General features: G+C 49.8%; 3 protein-coding genes across 6 annotated transcripts in view; 2 read left to right on the top strand and 1 right to left on the bottom strand.

Moving 5' to 3' along the window:
- Positions 1–497, top strand: part of atg16l2 (ATG16 autophagy related 16-like 2 (S. cerevisiae)) — a 14,410-nt gene extending 13,913 nt beyond the window's left edge. For all 4 annotated transcript variants that reach the window (XM_030380983.1, XM_030380981.1, XM_030380984.1 and 1 more), the window contains one exon: positions 1–497. This exon is cut by the window's left edge and continues 7 nt beyond it. In XM_030380983.1, the coding sequence (XP_030236843.1) occupies positions 1–87 (87 nt within the window). In that variant the 3' untranslated portion in view covers positions 88–497.
- Positions 498–906: 409 nt separating this feature from the next.
- arrb1 (arrestin, beta 1) lies at positions 907–12,776 on the top strand. The gene is made up of 16 exons (XM_030380980.1): positions 907–1,415; positions 3,950–3,980; positions 4,091–4,151; positions 4,283–4,327; positions 5,093–5,289; positions 5,676–5,735; positions 6,292–6,359; positions 7,258–7,393; positions 8,970–9,054; positions 9,222–9,294; positions 9,917–10,054; positions 10,492–10,575; positions 10,672–10,695; positions 10,956–11,026; positions 11,580–11,628; positions 12,238–12,776. The coding sequence occupies exons 1-16, from the start codon at positions 1,396–1,398 to the stop codon at positions 12,338–12,340; spliced, it is 1,245 nt and encodes a 414-aa protein (XP_030236840.1). The 5' UTR covers positions 907–1,395; the 3' UTR covers positions 12,341–12,776.
- A 2,732-nt stretch (positions 12,777–15,508) lies between these two features.
- On the bottom strand, positions 15,509–16,510 carry LOC115561035 (olfactory receptor 52K2-like). Its single transcript, XM_030380805.1, has one exon. The coding sequence runs from the start codon at positions 16,508–16,510 to the stop codon at positions 15,509–15,511; it is 1,002 nt and encodes a 333-aa protein (XP_030236665.1).
- Positions 16,511–18,533: the final 2,023 nt, after the last annotated feature.

The raw sequence follows: 18,533 nt of genomic DNA, 5'->3' as shown, positions 1-18,533 counted from the left end.
ATCAGTGCTGTCTCCTGGTCTCTCTCGGGGGATTACGTCGTCAGCGTGGACAAGAGTAGGCGGGCTGTCCTGTGGAGCGACATCTGACCCAGCCAACCAGGACTCACGGGCAGAGGGGGGGCAGTGGTGGGCGCCCCCCTGCTGACGTCAGACAGGGATGAGGACTGGGGGGGGGGTCTTGGGTCCACAGGGGTCTCAGCTACAGGGGGTCTACAGATCCTCAGGAATGCTGACGTCATGAGACCACTCTGGACCAATCAGAAGAGTTCTTGTGAGACCACTCTGGACCAATCAGAAGAGGTCTTGTGAGACCACTCTGGACCAATCAGAAGAGGTCTTGTGAGACCGCTCTGGACCAATCAGGAGAGGTCTTATGAGACCACTCTGGACCAATCAGGAGGGGTCTTATGAGACCAGTCTGGACCAATCAGAAGGGCTCGTCAGTGTACAGAAGATGCTGTGAAGTGTGTCACTAATAAAGAGTCTGTTTGGGTTTATTTGCGTCTGCACTATGATTGGTCGGCCCTGCGGCAGACGGGTCCTAACGAGCTTCCTTAACGAGCCGCAGCTGGGGAACCGGCCTCCGACAGGCTCAGCTTCTGCCATGCCCCCGGGCAAGGCATCAACCCAGCGCCACGGGGCCGTGGATCTATGTTCGTGTCCCATGTATTAATGTATGTGTGTGTGATTAATGTGTACGTGTGCTTGTGTGTGCATGTGTCTGTATGTCACTATTTGTGGTTATGCGTGTGTGTGTGTGACTATCTATTTGTGTAGTGTGTGTGTATTTGTTGGCCTGTGTGTGCTTGTATTCATGTATGGTGTGTGTGTGACTATCTATTTGTGTAGTGTGTGTGTGTATTTGTTGGACTGTGTGTGTATGCTTGTATTCATGTATCTGTGTGTGTGTGTGTGTGTGTGTGTGCTTGTATTCGTGTGTGTGTGTGTGTGTGTATGTTGACAGAGAGACGTCAACAGGAAAAGCGTTCCTCCCCAGGCTCCGACACTCCTCTCAGATATAAGGGGAGAGCGGGAGGAGACGGCGACTCCCATCTCTTTGCTCGCGCTGGGCGTCATGACAACGGTTCTCATCCATCTCGTCAGAGAGAGAGAGAGAGAGCGAGAGAGGAGAGAGGGGAAACACGACAGAGAATGAGCGAGGAATAGAGAGAGCGCGCTAGCGAGGTGTCCCTACAGTGAGCGGGAGAGACAGACAAGGTGTCCTTGCAGCAGAGAAGGTCCCCCGGAGAGGAGAAACGCCGAGGCTCGGGGGAACGGTAGCGCGAGCTACAGCCGGAGCTAACGGGCGCGCGGATCGAGCTAGGGCCAGCTGGAGTTGAAGCGCGAGGCTGAGAGTGTTGTGTTGTCTCGTCACGAGCCTCCCGCAGAGCCGCTATGGGAGACAAGGGCACCAGGTACCGACCTCCTCCTCTCCTTCTCTTCTCCTCCTCTTCTCTTCCTCCTCCGCTCCCATGCTGCTACATAGCCGACACCCCCTCCCTTACACTTTGATGCCCCGTTCGTGTGTCCGCGCTTGCGTGTTCTCGTGCTCGCGCTCTCATGTCTACGTGTGCGTCCGCGCGCGCTCTTATGTGTGTTTTTATGCGTGTCGTGTGTGTGCGTGTGTTTGTGCATACACGTGGGTGTGTGCGTGTCTGTTTGTGCATGCACGTGTGTGTGTTTGCGTGTGTGTTTGCGTGCGTGTGAGTGTGAAGTGTATCAGATGCTCTACAAGTGTGTGAATGTGTTAAGAGCGAGCTGGTAGTTAATACTGGTTCCTAACAATACTAGTTAGAGGTCGCTAGTCGATGTTAACCAGTAGTAGTGGTTAGTGAGCTGGTTGAGGAACGTAAAGATCTGCCTCATTAATATGCATGAGCTCCTACTTCCCGCGCGCTCCGGCAGAGAATATTAATGAACTTCCGGCTCCGCGTGCACGCGCGTGCACACGGTCTGTGTTAACGGAATGAATAACACAAGCTCCTCTTTAGTGCACACACACACACCTGCACACACAGACACACACACGCACACAGACACGCACGAACCCACACACGCACGCCAGTGTTTAGCTAACATGCAGAAGGAAGGTTTGTAATATAATATATAATATGTAACATTATATAATCCATATAATATTTCCAGAAGCATGATATAATCTGTAAATATAATATAGTATTGATCATGTACATTATGGACTGGAGTATAGTGTATCATATAGTATGTCACATAATGTCATAGTATCTACTATAACATGTGATATGGTATGTATGTAATATGTATTTTACTAGGTAATATAGCATGTAACTTATATGGTGTCATGTTAATGGTTGAATGATACTGGTTTGTGTCGCTGAACAGGGGGGGGGGGTAGTTTGCAGATTTGTGTATTGGTCATGCAGGTTTGTGTATTTAATTGTGCAGATGTGTATTTTTCAGATTTGCATGGTTCTACGGCATGAGCAGTTGTGTGTGAGTGTTTATACAGGTCTTTGGAGATCCACATGTAAAGGTGTGTGTAGTTGTACTGGTGTGTAGTTGTAGAGGTATGTAGTGCAGAACGAGGATGCTAACATGCTGAGCTAGGTAGTGATATGAGAGAGAGAGAGAGAGAGAGAGAGAGAGAGAGAGAGAGAGAGAGAGAGAGAGAGAGAGAGAGAGAGAGAGAGAGAGGGGTTTGTGACTGGAGTCTATCGATCAGCTGTCTCTACTCCTTACTGTCTCCATTACAGAGCTCCTCATCACCTATTGATCAGTCAGGTGAGCTTCATGAGGCTCCACCTCCTCCTTCTGAGGCCCCACCCACTATTGTAGCTGAGACTCTGCCCCTTAGCTTTTGAACGGGTGCACGAGATGATCCCCTCTACAAACACCAAAAGCTTGACCTGCAACCTTTAACCCCTAATCCTGTCTGGCTGTGCTTGGTCTGTGAGCTTATGGTCGACTCATCCTCATCATCATCCTCATTATCATCATCATCATCATCATCATCATCATCATCATCATCATCATCATCATCAACATCATCATCATCATCTTCATTATCGGTGATCACTAGCTGCCAAGATCATCCACATCTACACACACAAACACATTAGTACATATGCACACACACACACACACACACACACACACACACACACACACACACACACACACACACACACACACACACACACACACAAACCCACATTAATACAAATGCATGCATTTACACACATGCACACAAACATTAAGGCATTGTGTGTGTGTGTGTGTGTGTGTGTGTGTGTGTGTGTGTGTGTGTGTGTGTGTGTGTGTGAAGCACTTTGCTGTAGCTTTCTAGCTCCTAGCCTCCATTACGAGATGAGAGCATTAGGCAGCATTAGAGGAGGGACACCTTCATATCCTGTTAGCACCTCCTCTCTCCGCCTCTCCTCCTTCATACACAGACCGTATGTCTCCTCTCCCTCTCTCTGTCTCTCTCTCTCTCCCCCTCTCTCTCTCCATCACTCTCTCTCTCTCTCTCTCTCTCTCTCTCTCTCTCTCTCTCTCTCTCTCTCTCTCTCTCTCTCTCTCTCTCCCTCCCTCTCTCCGTCTCTCTGTCTCTGTCTCTGTCTCTGTCTCTGTCTCTGTCTCTCTCTCTCTCTCTCTCTCTCTCTCTCTCTCTCTCTCTCTCTCTCTCTCTCTCTATTGATCTGATTGGTGGATGTGTTAGGACAGGAAGTTGTGGTGGAGGCACAGAAAGCAGGAAGTAGGAGCTGAGCCAATGATCAGCCGATCTCCTAGTACTGGTGTTCATTACACGTGTAGTTCTTTTTGTGTACTACTTATTTACAGCTGTACTACTGCCAGACAACCATACTCAACATACTGTATACTCCTGTAATATTATCCAACCATACTAAACAAACTGAATGTATATACTGTGTGTGTGTGTGTATATAACGTGTATATGTTTGTTTTTCAGAGTCTTTAAAAAAGCCAGCCCCAATGGAAAGGTGCGTTTCTTAACCTAACTCCTAACGGTTGCCATGGTTACAGGACGAAGATTGAATGTAGTCTAAGCTCTTCCTCCTCCTCTCCTCCTCCTCCTCTTCCTCTTCCTCAGCTCATCGTGTACCTGGGGAAGAGGGACTTTGTGGACCATGTTGAGTGGGTGGAGCCTCTAGGTGAGGAGGGCGTTCTGATTGGCTGTGTCTGCCAGCTGTGTACCACTGCAGTCCATTCATGATGTTCATTCTCCTGTTTGTGTGTGTGTGGCGTGTGTGCGTGTGTGTGTGTGTGTGTGTGTTCTCTACAGATGGCGTTGTCCTGATAGACCCGGAATACCTGAAGGAGAGGAAAGGTGAGGATGAATATTGAACCTGCAGGATATCTGATACATAACTGATAACTGATCCATATCGTTATTGATACAGTTTATTCATGTGACTGTCGATTGATTCCATAGGGCCATATTGGTTTGATGGAAAGGCATGAATCATTGTTTACATAGGCCCAATATCACCATGGCAACATACTCACAACTAGTCTTAACCCGTGCTCCCTGATGACTCAACGTGCAACAGGTGTGCAGCCTCACCAGCCCCAGAGTCCAGTCAGACGGCCCGGAGAGGCTGCTGGAACCAGCCATCACACACACACACATATATATAAATACATTCAGACAGAGTAGTATTAGTAATGGAAAGATGAATGTGAACATCACAGACAGTTTTGAGAACAGTATTGACAAGATGCTGCATTATAGATAGTGTGTGTGTGCGTGTGCTTGTGTATGTGTGTGTTCGTGTGTGTGTGTGTGTGTGCCCGTGTGCGTGTGTGTGTTCCCGTAACGGTAGTAAACATCATACTGTGTCAGCTCCTCTTGTCTTCATGATGTCATGAGTGTTGGGGAGCTGGGGATGGGCCAGAGTGTGGGGGCGGTGGCGGCGGCTAAGTGCTGCTGCTGTCGATCAATGGACCCGCCCTACTTCCTCTCCTACCAGGAAACTCCCTTCATAAGGAGTGTGTGTGTTGCTAGGGCTTTTTAAAGCAGTTACAGCAGAACTTCTGATCAGTCATGGATGTGTGTGCGTGTGTGCGTGTGTGCGTGTCTGTGTGTTACCAGTGTTTGTGACGCTGACGTGTGCGTTCCGCTACGGCCGTGAGGACCTGGATGTGCTGGGGCTGACCTTCCGGAAGGATCTGTTCCTGGCCAACATCCAGGCCTTCCCTCCTCCGCCCAGCGAGAAGAACACCGTCACCCGACTCCAGGAACGCCTCATCAAGAAGCTGGGAGAACACGCCCACCCCTTCACCTTCCAGGTACCCGCCCCCTCCAGGGACACGCCCCCTCATCCTCCAGGGACACGCCCCCTCACCCTCCAGGGACACGCCCCCTCACCCTCCAGGGACACGCCCCCTCACCCTCCAGGGACACACCCCTTCACCCTCCAGGGACACGCCCCTTCACCCTCCAGGGACACGCCCCCTCATCCTCCAGGGACACGCCCCCTCACCCTCCAGGGACACGCCCCCTCACCCTCCAGGGACACGCCCCCTCGCCCTCCAGGGACACGCCCCCTCACCCTCCAGGGACACGCCCCTTCACCCCCCAGGGACACGCCCCTTCCCTTTGATGTTCTTGATTGGGTGTGTGTTGATCTTGGGTGTGTTTGTTCAGATTGTGTCGTTGCGTTGTTCCTCCTCAGATTCCGCTGAACCTGCCGTGCTCCGTCACCCTGCAGCCTGGACCGGAGGACACTGGGAAGGTCTGGAACCTTTCACCTTTCACCTTTAACCTTTCACCTTTCACCTTTCACCGCCTCTAACCATACTAGGTTATAATAGTGCCCAGTACAGTCAGTCTGCTGCTGGTTCTACTGGGAGCTGTCCAGTACAGCCAGTCTGCTACTGGTTCTACTGGGAGCTGCCCAGTACAGTCAGTCTGCTACTGGTTCTACTGGGAGCTGTCCAGTACAGCCAGTCTGCTACTGGTCCTACTGGGAGCTGCCCAGTAAAGCCAGTCTGCTACTGGTTCTACTGGGAGCTGCCTAATAAAGCCAGTCTGCTACTGGTTCTACTGGGAGCTGCCCAGTAAAGCCAGTCTGCTACTGGTTCTACTGGGAGATGCCCAGTAAAGCCAGTCTGCTACTGGTTCTACTGGGAGATGCCAAATAAAACCTATTAGATTAGGCTAGCCTAGATTTTATTATGATAGATCAGATGTAATAGTGTGTGTGTGTGTGTGTGTGTGTGTGTGTGTGTGTGTGTGTGTGTGTGTGTGTGTGTGTGTGTGTGTGTGTGTGTGTGTGTGTGTGTCTGAAGGCGTGTGGTGTGGACTTTGAGGTGAAGGCGTTCTGTGCTGAAAACGTTGAGGAGAAGATCCATAAGAGGTAAACTATCAGCTTCAGACAAGATCACTCTGTTTATATCACTCAGCGGTGTGAGTGTGTGTGTGTGTGTGTGTGTTATTATGTGTGTCTTTATGTGTGTGTGTATTTATATTTGTGTGTAAGTTAATATGTGTCTGTGTGTGTGTGTATTGTGTATTTATCTATGTGTGTGTGTGTTCATATGTGTGTGTGTATTCATGTGTATGTGTGTGTTTGTATGTTTTTGTGTGTGTGTGTGTGTGTGTGTGTGTGCGTATTAATGTGTGTGTGTGTGTGTGTATATTAATGTGTGTGTGTGTGTGTGTGTGTGTATATTAATGTGTGTGTTTGTGTGTGTATTAATGTGTGTGTGTTTGTGTTGGCGTGTGTGTAATAATGTGTCTGTGTGTGTATGTGTATTAATGTGTGTGTGTTTGTGTTGGCGTGTGTGTAATAATGTGTCTGTGTGTGTATGTGTATTAATGTGTGTGTGTTTGTGTTGGCGTGTGTGTAACAATGTGTCTGTGTGTGTATGTGTATTAATGTGTGTGTGTGTGTGTGTGTGTGTATTAATGTGTGTGTGTGTATAATATGTGTGTGTGTATCAATGTGTATGTTTGTGTGTGTATTAATGTGTGTGTGTGTTTGTGTTGGCGTGTGTGTAATAATGTGTGTGTGTGTGTGTGTGTGTGTATTAATGTGTGTGTGCGTATTAATATGTGTATTAATGTGTGTGTGTATATTAATGTGTGTATTATTGTGTGTGTGTGTGTGTGTGTGTGTGTGTGTGTGTGTGTGTGTTTGTGTTGCCGTGTGTGTAATAATGTGTCTGTGTGTGTATTAATGTGTGTATGTGTGTGTGTTTGTGTCGGTGTGTGTGTAATAATGTGTGTGTGTGTGTGTGTGTGTGTGCGTGCAGGAACTCGGTGCGTCTGGTCATCAGGAAGGTGCAGTACGCCCCGGAGAAGGCCGGCCCCCAGCCCACCGCCGAGACCACCCGGCAGTTCCTCATGTCGGACAAACCGCTGCACCTGGAGGCCTCCCTGGACAAGGAGGTCCCAGACCCCCCCCCCCACACACACACACACACACACACACACACACACACACACACACACACACACACACACACACACACACCCCTAACACTAACACCACACACCCCAACACCAGTACAACAGCCCCAGAACTGGCATCACCCCCCCCCCCCCAACACTAGCATCATGTAGGGGCCCTCTCCTACACTAACCAACACTAGCATCATGTAGGGGCCCTCTCCTGGACTAACCAACGCCAGCATCATGTAGGGGCCCTCTCCTAGACTAACCAACGCTAGCATCATGTAGGGGCCCTCTCCTAGACTAACCAACACTAGCATCATGTAGGGGCCCTCTCCTAGACTAACCAACACTAGCATCATGTAGTGGCCCTCTCCTGGACTAACCAACGCTAGCATCATGTAGGGGCCCTCTCCTAGACTAACCAACACTAGCATCATGTAGGGGCCCTCTCCTAGACTAACCAACACTAGCATCATGTAGGGGCCCTCTCCTAGACTAACCAACGCTAGCATCATGTAGGGGCCCTCTCCTAGACTAACCAACACTAGCATCATGTAGGGGCCCTCTCCTAGACTAACCAACACTAGCATCATGTAGGGGCCCTCTCCTAGACTAACCAACACTAGCATCATGTAGGGGCCCTCTCCTAGACTAACCAACACTAGCATCATGTAGGGGCCCTCTCCTAGACTAACCAACACTAGCATCATGTAGGGGCCCTCTCCTAGACTAACCAACACTAGCATCATGTAGGGGCCCTCTCCTAGACTAACCAACACTAGCATCATGTAGGGGCCCTCTCCTAGACTAACCAACACTAGCATCATGTAGGGGCCCTCTCCTAGACTAACCAACACTAGCATCATGTAGGGGCCCTCTCCTAGACTAACCAACACTAGCATCATGTAGGGGCCCTCTCCTAGACTAACCAACACCAGCATCATGTAGGGGCCCTCTCCTAGACTAACCAACACTAGCATCATGTAGGGGCCCTCTCCTAGACTAACCAACACTAGCATCATGTAGGGGCCCTCTCCTAGACTAACCAACACTAGCATCATGTAGGGGCCCTCTCCTAGACTAACCAACACTAGCATCATGTAGGGGCCCTCTCCTAGACTAACCAACACTAGCATCATGTAGGGGCCCTCTCCTAGACTAACCAACACTAGCATCATGTAGGGGCCCTCTCCTAGACTAACCAACACTAGCATCATGTAGGGGCCCTCTTCTAGACTAACCAACACTAGCATCATGTAGGGGCCCTCTCCTAGACTAACCAACACTAGCATCATGTAGGGGCCCTCTCCTAGACTAACCAACACTAGCATCATGTAGGGGCCCTCTTCTAGACTAACCAACACCAGTTCATGTAGGGGCCCTCTCCTAGACTAACCAACACTAGCATCATTTAGGGGCCCTCTCCTAGACTAACCAACACTAGTATCATGTAGGGGCCCTCTCCTAGACTAACCAACACTAGCATCATGTAGGGGCCCTTTTCTAGACTAACCAACACTAGCATCATGTAGGGGCCTCTCCTAGACTAACCAACACTAGCTCTCCTCAGATCTACTACCACGGAGAACCCATCAGCGTCAACGTTCACGTCACCAACAACACCACCAAGACGGTGAAGAAGATGAAGATCTCTGGTACGCCTCTCGACTGGCTTTCATCTATATCTATACATGCATCTATTTAGATATATGTACCTCCTTATCTTATCTATCCACCTCTCTCTCTCTCTCTCTCTCTCTCTCTCTCTCTCTCTCTCTCTCTCTCTCTCTCTCTCTCTCTCTCTCTCTCTCTCTCTACACAGTGCGCCAGTATGCAGACATCTGCCTCTTCAACACAGCCCAGTATAAATGTCCTGTGGCCGTGGAAGAGTCTGAGTAGGTGTTTCCTCCTCCTCCTCCTCCTCCTCCTCCTCCTCCTCCTCCTCCTCCTCCTCCTCCTCCTCCTCCTCCTCCTCCTTCTCCTCCCTCTCCTCCTCCTCCTCCTCCTCCTCTTCTCCCCCTCCTCCTCTCCTCCTCTCCTCCCTCTCCTCTCCTCCCTCTCCTCCTCCTCCTCCTCCTCCTCCTCCTCCTCCTCCTCCTCCTCCTCCTCCTCCTCTCTGGGTCGGTGGTAGGAGATACTGAACCAGAGTTACCTGTAAACTACCAATGCTGACTACCTGTAGAACTACTAGTACAAACTACCTTTAAACTACGAGTACTTACTACACAAACACCTGTTACGAGTACACCGCTAGTACTAACTACACCAACACCTGTTACCGGTACACTACTAGTAATAACTACCTGTATTATTATTAGTACTAACTACCACGTGTTATTCCTAAATCCCTTTACAACTACTAGTACTAACTATAGAAATAGAACTTGGGTTAGAGAGGACTCAGTCCCATGCCCTAACACCAACGAGGTTATGGGAAGCTGTCCACAACATTAGCCCAGAGCACTCTTCAGATACGTCTCTCCAGTCGTCCGTCTCACCTCTGGTTCGTCTCCGCAGCGACCTGGTGGCTCCCAGCGCCACCTTCTGCAAAGTGTTCACGCTGACGCCGTTCCTGGCCAACAACCGCGAGAAGAGGGGCCTGGCTCTGGACGGGAAGCTGAAGCATGAGGACACCAACCTGGCCTCCAGCACTCTGTGAGTCCTCTGGTTAGCCTCGACCCGCCTCTAGTTAGTCCTCTACCCGCCTCTAGTTAGTGCTCTACCAGCCTCTAGTTAGTGCTCTACCAGCCTCTGGTTAGTCCTCTACCAGCTTCTAGTTAGACCTCTACCAGCCTCTAGTTAGTCCTCTGCCAGCCTCTAGTTAGTCCTCTCTAGTTAGTCCTCTACCAGCCTCTAGTTAGTCCTCTACCAGCCTCTGGTTAGCCTCTACCAGCCTCTAGTTAGCCTCTATCAGCCTCTAGTTAGTCCTCTACCAGCCTCTAGTTAGACCTTTCCCCCGTGTGATGCTAGTTTAGTGTTAGTTAATCATCTGCCATCAGATATGAACCTCCCCTCTGAGCAGTGGGAGCTGGCCCTGGTGTAAGGGGGAGTGTGTCTGTGATCCTGGACTAATAAAGTTGTTGTGTGTCCAGGCTCAGGGAGGGTGCCAACAGGGAGGTGCTGGGGATCATCGTCTCCTACAAGGTGAAGGTGAAGCTGGTGGTGTCCCGGGGCGGGTAGGTACCTCAGCTCTGACCTCTGACTTCTGACCTCTCAGGATGACCTCACCTTGATGACCTCGTGTTTCTTTATAATCCGTTTCTCTGTTACAGGATTCTCGGAGATCTGGCCGCAAGGTACCACATCTTCAGGAATGTTTACCTCAATAATCATACCTGTATTCATATCCATCCTGTATTTATGTGTGTATTTATACGTGTATTATACGTGTATTTATACATGTAATAATGCTCTCATGCATTTATACATTTATTTATGTGTATTTACATATTTTATGCATGTATTTATACCTGTATTTATACCTGTATCTACACCTATATTTATACATGTATTATACGTGTATTTATGCGTGGATTGATGCTCTCGTGTGTTTCAGCGATGTGGCGGTTGAGCTGCCGTTCACGTTGATGCACGCGAAACCCCTGGAAGACGCTCTCTTCAGGGATGGTGAGACTACTGAGGGGGAGGGACTATTGAGGGGGATGGACTACTGAGGGGGAGGGACCACGGAGGGGGAGGGACTACTGAGGGGGAGGGACCACTGAGGGGGAGGGACCACGGAGGGGAGGGACCACGGAGGGGGAGGGACCACGGAGGGGGAGGGACTACTGAGGGGGAGGGACCACGGAGGGGAGGGACCACGGAGGGGGAGGGACTACTGAGGGGGAGGGACTACTGAGGGGGAGGGACTACTGAGTGGGAGATACTTCTGAGGGGGAGGGACTAGGGGGGTTAATTGGACTGAAGTGGGTTGGGTTTAGGGTCAGGGTTCCGGTTAGGGAACGGCTCCTTGGTTAAAGGTTAGGGTTAGTTTCAGGGTTAGGCTCCCTGGTTAAAGTTCAGGGTTAGGGTCAGGGTTAGGGTCAGGGTCAGGGTTAGGTTCCTTGGTTAAAGTTCGGCGTAAGGGTTAGGGTTAGGGTCAGGGTTCAGCTCCTAGGTTAAAGGTGAAGCACTGATACAATACTGCGTTGGCTTGATTTGATCTTTTTGTCTCGTTAAGCCGCTGATGAAGTGCCCATCGACACCAACCTGATACAGTTTGATACAAAGTAAGTCTGTCTGACTTTGCTGTACCTGTCTTTATGCCTTATGCAATGTCTGTCTGTCTGTCAATCCAGCTGGCGGTCTGTCTGTCTGTCTGTCTGCAGACAGTCTATCGTATGTGTTTTGGTCTGAACAGAGCGATGAAGTCTTGGTTGATATCGATGAACAACTATGATCTGCAGCATGTATGATCTCTGGAGCATGTTGGAGGAGTCAGGAACTACTTAAAAGATCTCTGCTCTCCAGTGAATGATTCATGACTTTGATGAATGATTCATGGGATTATTAATGTGGTCTGCAGCAATCATCACCTGCTCTCACAGGCTTCACCTCAAATCAATTCTGATCTTTATGGACGTGATGGACTGTGCAGATTACCGCTGCCGGGCAGAGGAGTGATTAAACACCGTGAAATATAGAACACATGAAGTTATGGATAAACGGCTAATGACTAATGGCTTGAACAACAGTGCTCATGTTGTACTGAGAGTACAGTAGTACTTCTATCAGATGTTCAACTGTTCGTCAGTACGTGGGAGTACAGTCTTGTAGTACTTGTAGTAGGTATTCAGTTGCTTTCGATGTATTGACGTATCAACTCCTGTGCTGCTCAGCGACGATGACATCATCTTCGAAGACTTTGCCCGCCAGCGCCTGATTGGAGCGAAGGACGAGGAGGAGGAGGAGGGGGAGGGGCCAGAGACGAAGGACAGATAGAGAGCGGAGGTCTCCTCCAACGGAGGGGCACCCAGTGTTCGTCTTCATGTCCAAAATTAGCCTTCTCTCCATAGCACCACCCGGTGGGCGGCGGGAGTACTGCAGTCTAGACTAGTGTTTGAGAGGTGTGGTGGCCTGCTAGCCTAGCCACCGCTAGCAGGCGCGCAACGACATCACACACACATAGAGAGACTTTCTTTAAGGGCACCGGTCCCGACCAGTAACACAACACTATATCTGCCGAGGAGTCACCAAGGCCGGGGCATCAAGGATAGTTAGTCCTGCACAGTGGGTGGTCTAGGCTCTCTAACCAATCAGATGGGAGTGTTTGGGAGCTCTGTTTTGATCAGCTAGATGAGAGAGTGCTCCAGTAGCAGGATTTCATGGATGACCTTGTATGCATGTCACACGCCAACATCATGGTTGAGAAGCCCCCCCCCCCCCCCCCCCCCCCCAGCACAGGCCAGTGCTGTACTTCTGTTCTCCTCCTCCTCATCCCCTCACCCCCTCACCCCCTCGCCTGCTCACCCCCTCGCCTGCTCACCCCCTCACCCCCTCGCCTGTTCAAACATTGCGTGTTCATCCACCTGTTCAGCCCTTCACCTGGTTTCTTGTTCTATTCACCTGCTCATTAATTAACCTGATCACCTGTTCAGTTCACCTGGCCATGCGTTCACCTGTTCATCAGTTCATCAGTTCATGAGGTCAGGTGTTCACCAGTTCTCCAGTTCACCTGTTCACCAGTTCATCAGTTCACCAGGTCATGTGTTCACCAGTTCATCAGTTCACCTGTTCATGTGTTCACCAGTTCACCAGTTCATCAGTTCACCTGGTCATTCGTTCACCCTTTCAGGTAGAGCTGCCGGTTTGCGTCCACAGTATTATTGTTATTATTCTGATTATTATTATTACTAGATGAACGTTTATTAATATATCAAATATTTCTTAATTATTTTAATAAAAGTGGTGTTATTGAGGATATTATTAAACAGTATATTGCATCTTTAATAAATCACATTTGTGGAATCCTTTATTTGATTATTTTCCTTCTCATTTCTTCACTTCTCAACAAAAATAAACAGATCTGCTCATCACTATCAAACGTTCACCCAGAAGGGTCCACAATATCCGGTTAGAGCAGGGGTTAATATTTTGTAATATTGCATTTGAAGACATTTTATTTCCACAGCTTTTTTAGAAGTGCATTCATAACTGATTCTTTGCAACAGCAAATAATTTCCAACTTCATGCAGGCCTAATTGAGGCTACTTTTAAAATCACTGAACATCAGTAGGCCCATCCACAAGTCAACAAAACATAGCTACAACCGATGACACCCGACGGCTGAAATCGGCGCTGTGTTAAGCGCACTTTTGAAGGAGATGCGCATTGTCTCGAAACAAATCAGCACAATGGACAGCTCTCTGTCTGATCTATGAACGACAACGGCATGTTATGAGATCGAACAGATTCACATATTTTCATCAAATTTGTTAACGATTTCAGCCACATAAATCCTCCGATTTAAACAACAAACAAAATGCGCCAAATTCACCTAATTTGCTCTACGAGCGGCATCTACCCTATGGCCCAACCAATTTATGCATTCAAGACAACACAACTTTGACTTTCAATTCCATATCAGTGAGAACAATGAGGCCTTGCTTTTAATGTGTTCAATGTGGGGCTGCACTGCAGAGAGAAATAAACGCAAGTCGTCCTCCACCTGCAGCCTTGATCTGCTTTTGTTTTTAATCGGGGTCAGTGCGGAAAACCCACACTCACACGAGTAGGTGGAGGTGAAGGGGATAAGGACTTTCATAGCCTTTGTGGGGATCTGGGGGAACTCGCTCTCCACAGAAAACCAGAAACGCACCATTCAGGATCATATTTCCTACGATTTTTGCTGGGTCCCGTTTCCTCCCTTAATGCTGACTTCTGGCGACTTAGGACAAGGAAACGATGCATTTTAAAACTAATACACGCGGCACGCACAATTACCGATATCAATAGAGCGTCATACAGATGTGTATTCTTTCTTTGCGTGTTGCGTGTCGCGCCTCCCCTGTGGCTCTTTGGCGCCCCCCAGGGGAGGCGCGCCTCACCTATTGAAAACCGCTGGATTAGAGCATATTCACCCAGAAGGGTCCACAATATCACAGATTAGAGCGTTCAATCACCCAGGAGGGGTCAACAACATTGGTACTGTTTAGAGTTTTACTACACACACACACGTTCTTTGTGAAGCTTGGTGGCCCCAGAAGGAATGAACCCCCGGCCTAGCAGTAGGCCTACTGCTGCCCTGTGAGGTGGACAGGTAGTGCATCATACTGGTGTGGTAGACCACATACTACTCTGATGGTCCATTATTTTCTGACTGATTATGCTCTGATGGTAAATGTATTCTGATGGCAGATTGTATTCTGATGGTACATTGTATTCTGATGGCAGATTGTATTCTGATGGCAGATTGTATTCTGATGGCAGATTGTATTCTGATGGTACATTGTATTCTGATGGTACAGTGTATTCTGATGGTACATTGTATTCTGATGGCAGATTGTATTCTGATGCTACATTGTATTCTGATGGTACATTGTATTCTGATGGCAGATTGTAATCTGATGGTACATTGTATCCTGATGGTACATTGTATTCTGATGGCAGATTGTATTCTGATGGTACATTGTATTCTGATGGTACATTGTATTCTGACGAAAGATTGTATTCTGATGGCAGATTGTATTCTGATGCTACATTGTTTTTCTTCTGCTGGTACATTGTTTTTCTGATGGTACATTGTATTCTGATGGCAGATTGTATTCTGATGGTGCATTGTATTCTGATGGTACATTGTATTCTGATGGTGCATTGTATTCTGATGGTACATTGTATTTCTGATGGTACATTGTTTTTCTGCTGGTACATTGTATTCCGATGGTACATTGTTTTTCTGATGATACATTGTATTCTGATGGCAGATTGTATTCTGATGGTACATTGTATTTCTCATGGTTAATTGTATTCTGATGGTACATTGTATTCTGCTGGTACATTGTATTCTGATGGCAGATTGTATTCTGATAGTACATTGTATTCTGCTGGTACAGTGTATTTCTGATGGTTTAAGTATTCCAGCCAATGTCTCGCTGCGTAGATAGATCCATCTCACCCCGGTTCTTTGACGATTGGAGAAACCTTAATGGAGGTGACCTTCACTGCCATGTTGTCCTTGGCTTTGACGTTAAAGACTTTATAAAAGCCGTTCCTGATCTCCTTAGTCCGGACCCCGTAGATGACGGGGTTGACGGTGGCGGGCAGCAGGATGTAGGCCAGGCCCATGAAGGTGTTGCCGCTGGTGGAGATGGGGATGTGGAGGTTGTGGGACAGGAAGGTCACGCTGCCCACCAGGTAGAAGCACATCATCACCATCAGGTGCGTCCCGCAGGTGTGGAAGGCCTTCCAGCGGTCTCCGTGGGGGGTCCGCAGCACCGCCCGCAGGATGCACACGTAGGAGAGGAAGATGAGGGAGATGTCCCCGCCCACGAAGCAGCCGATGACGGCCAGCCCCATGGCATTGCTCCGGCCCGTGTCGCCGCACGCCAGGCTGACCAGCGCCATGTGGTCGCAGTAGCAGTGGAGGATGACGCTGGAGCCGCAGAAGGTCAGCGAGCCGGCCAGCGCCACCAGGGCCAGCATGATGGAGCAGCTGCGGAGCACGGCGAAGGCGCACAGCTTCAGAGCCGCGCGGGGGTTGATGACGTCTGCGTAGCGCAGCGGGCGGCAGATGGCCACGTAGCGGTCCAGCGCCATGGCGAGGAGCAGCGTAGACTCCAGCGACGACAGGAAGTGGGCCACGAACATCTGGAGCAGGCAGCCGGCCAGACTGATGTGATCCTGCTCCGAGAAGAAGCCCACCAGCATCCTGGGGATGATGGCGCTGACCGCCAGGACGTCCACCAGGCAGAGCGCGGAGATGAGGAGGTGCATGGGGCTGTGCAGGCTGGGCAGGCTCCTCACCACGTGGACCAGCAGCAGGTTCCCCAGCAGCACCCAGCCGTAGGACAGCGAGAAGGGCAGCGCCAGCAGACGCAGGTGTCTGCTGAGCTCCGGGAAGCCCAGGAACACAAAGGAACTGTGGGAGAGGTTCCTGTCCTGCAAGGGGTCCATGGCTGGGCAGGTTCAGGGTATACACCTGTTCACAGGTACCACATCGCACACAGGAACCACATCACACACCTGTTCACAGGGTAAACATCAGTCAAGAACCACGACACACACCTGTTCACCTGGACACAGGAACCACATCACACATCTGTTCACACAAGTACCACATCACACACCTGTTCACAGGAACCACATCAGACACAAGAACCACAAACCACGCCTGTTCACCTGCACACAGGAACCACATCAAACAACCACATCACACACCTGTTCACCTGCACATAGGGACCACAACACACACCTGGTCGCAATAACCACAACACAGTTAACAAGATATGTACGCTGAAATGTACAATAACATCCGGAGGAGCGCAATAGAGGTCCTCTAGGTAGTGTGTAGAAAGGTCCAGGTCACCCCCCCCCCCCCCCCAGATGACCTCTATCGGGGTCCTCCAGACTAAAGGACACGGGGTGGGGGTGATGATGAAGGTGTGTAACGATTTGATAACGATACATGTTCTTTGTGGCCATCTAGGAGAACTTAAGTGCGTGCACAGGTAGCTTGTCTTAACACGTGCTACCTGATTACTCAACGTGCAACAGGTGTGAAGCCTCACCAGCCCGAGAGTCCAGTCAGACTCACCCAGGAGAGGCTGCTGGAACCAGCCATCACACACACACACACACACTCCCACCATGCGCTATTACAATGCCTCAATATAATGTAAAGAAACAAAGACTCAAGTACTCAATTAAGACAGATATTAGACGATACTAATATTAATCCCAGATGATGAATCTCGATGGTAGAGCATTGGTATGGGTCAGTATTACGTGTTTAAAAAAGATTCAACTTTATAATAAGATGAGCCTAAGTGACACAAATATATGAAGAATACATACAATAATTCAATAAGAAATAAAGAAAAGAAAATGCATTGTAAGAATTTACATATGACAGAGATATAAGAAGCTACGGAACAAAAATACATTGTTCAGACGGCATCTCCTCGATATAGAGGACCCCTCGAGGAGACCACGAGGACCACGACCCCTCGAGGAGACCACGAGGACCACGACCCACAAGAGGACCACGACCCCCTAGAGGACCACAACCCACAAGAAGACCACGACCCCTCGAGGAGACCACGACCCACAAGAGGACCACGACCCAGAAGGACCAGGACCCAGAAGGACCACGACCCAGAAGAGGACCACGACCCAGAAGAGGACCACGACCCACAAGAGGACCAGGACCCACAAGAGGACCACGACCCACAAGAGGACCACAACCCACAAGAGGACCACGACCCACAAGAGGACCACGACCCAGAAGAGGACCACGACCCACGAGAGGACCACGACCAACAAGAGGAGCAGGACCCACAAGAGGACCACGACCCAGAAGAGGACCAGGACGCACATCCCCCAACAGCAGCTTCACACATATTGAGTCCACTACCTGGGGCTTCTTCATGGACCGACCATGTGGTCTACAGCTCCGATGTCCGAGACGTTGAGAGAGGCCCTCAAGGTGAACTGGCCGATATCTTCCCTTCTCTTTGTCGACCGTTAAACCCCCACTGAACAGAGCTGAGGGGAGCTTACCTTCCTGCCGTGTGCATCCAGGTGTTCTGGCTCCAGGTGGAGTCAGGACCTCCACCTCTCCTCTTATATCTCCATAGCGACCCCTGACCCTCCCCCACACGCAGGAACGGACCGACCCACCGTGGACCCGAGACCAGCAGCCATCCGGTCCCCCTAGTGGGACTCCACCGGGGGCTGGAGGAGGATTAATTCCGTGTGTCAGTGTGGAGCTGGCGGGCTGGAGAAGGTGGAGGTCCCAGGGAGAGGAGGAGGAAGCACTTGTTGTGACCACAGTCCGTCACAGGGAGGAGCTGCCTCAGTAATCACACCTGGGGGAGTCCTGAGCCCCACAGCGTCAATCAGCCCGGATTACCCCCCGCCCTGGGGACACAATCATTTAGAAGAGTGTAATCTCAAGATAATTATTATATTATGATGA

Source organism: Gadus morhua, chromosome 16, assembly GCF_902167405.1.
Source record: "Gadus morhua chromosome 16, gadMor3.0, whole genome shotgun sequence".
Taxonomy (NCBI): Eukaryota; Metazoa; Chordata; class Actinopteri; order Gadiformes; family Gadidae; genus Gadus; species Gadus morhua.
Note: the sequence above shows the minus strand (reverse complement) of the source record. Positions and strands in the feature narration are given on the sequence as shown.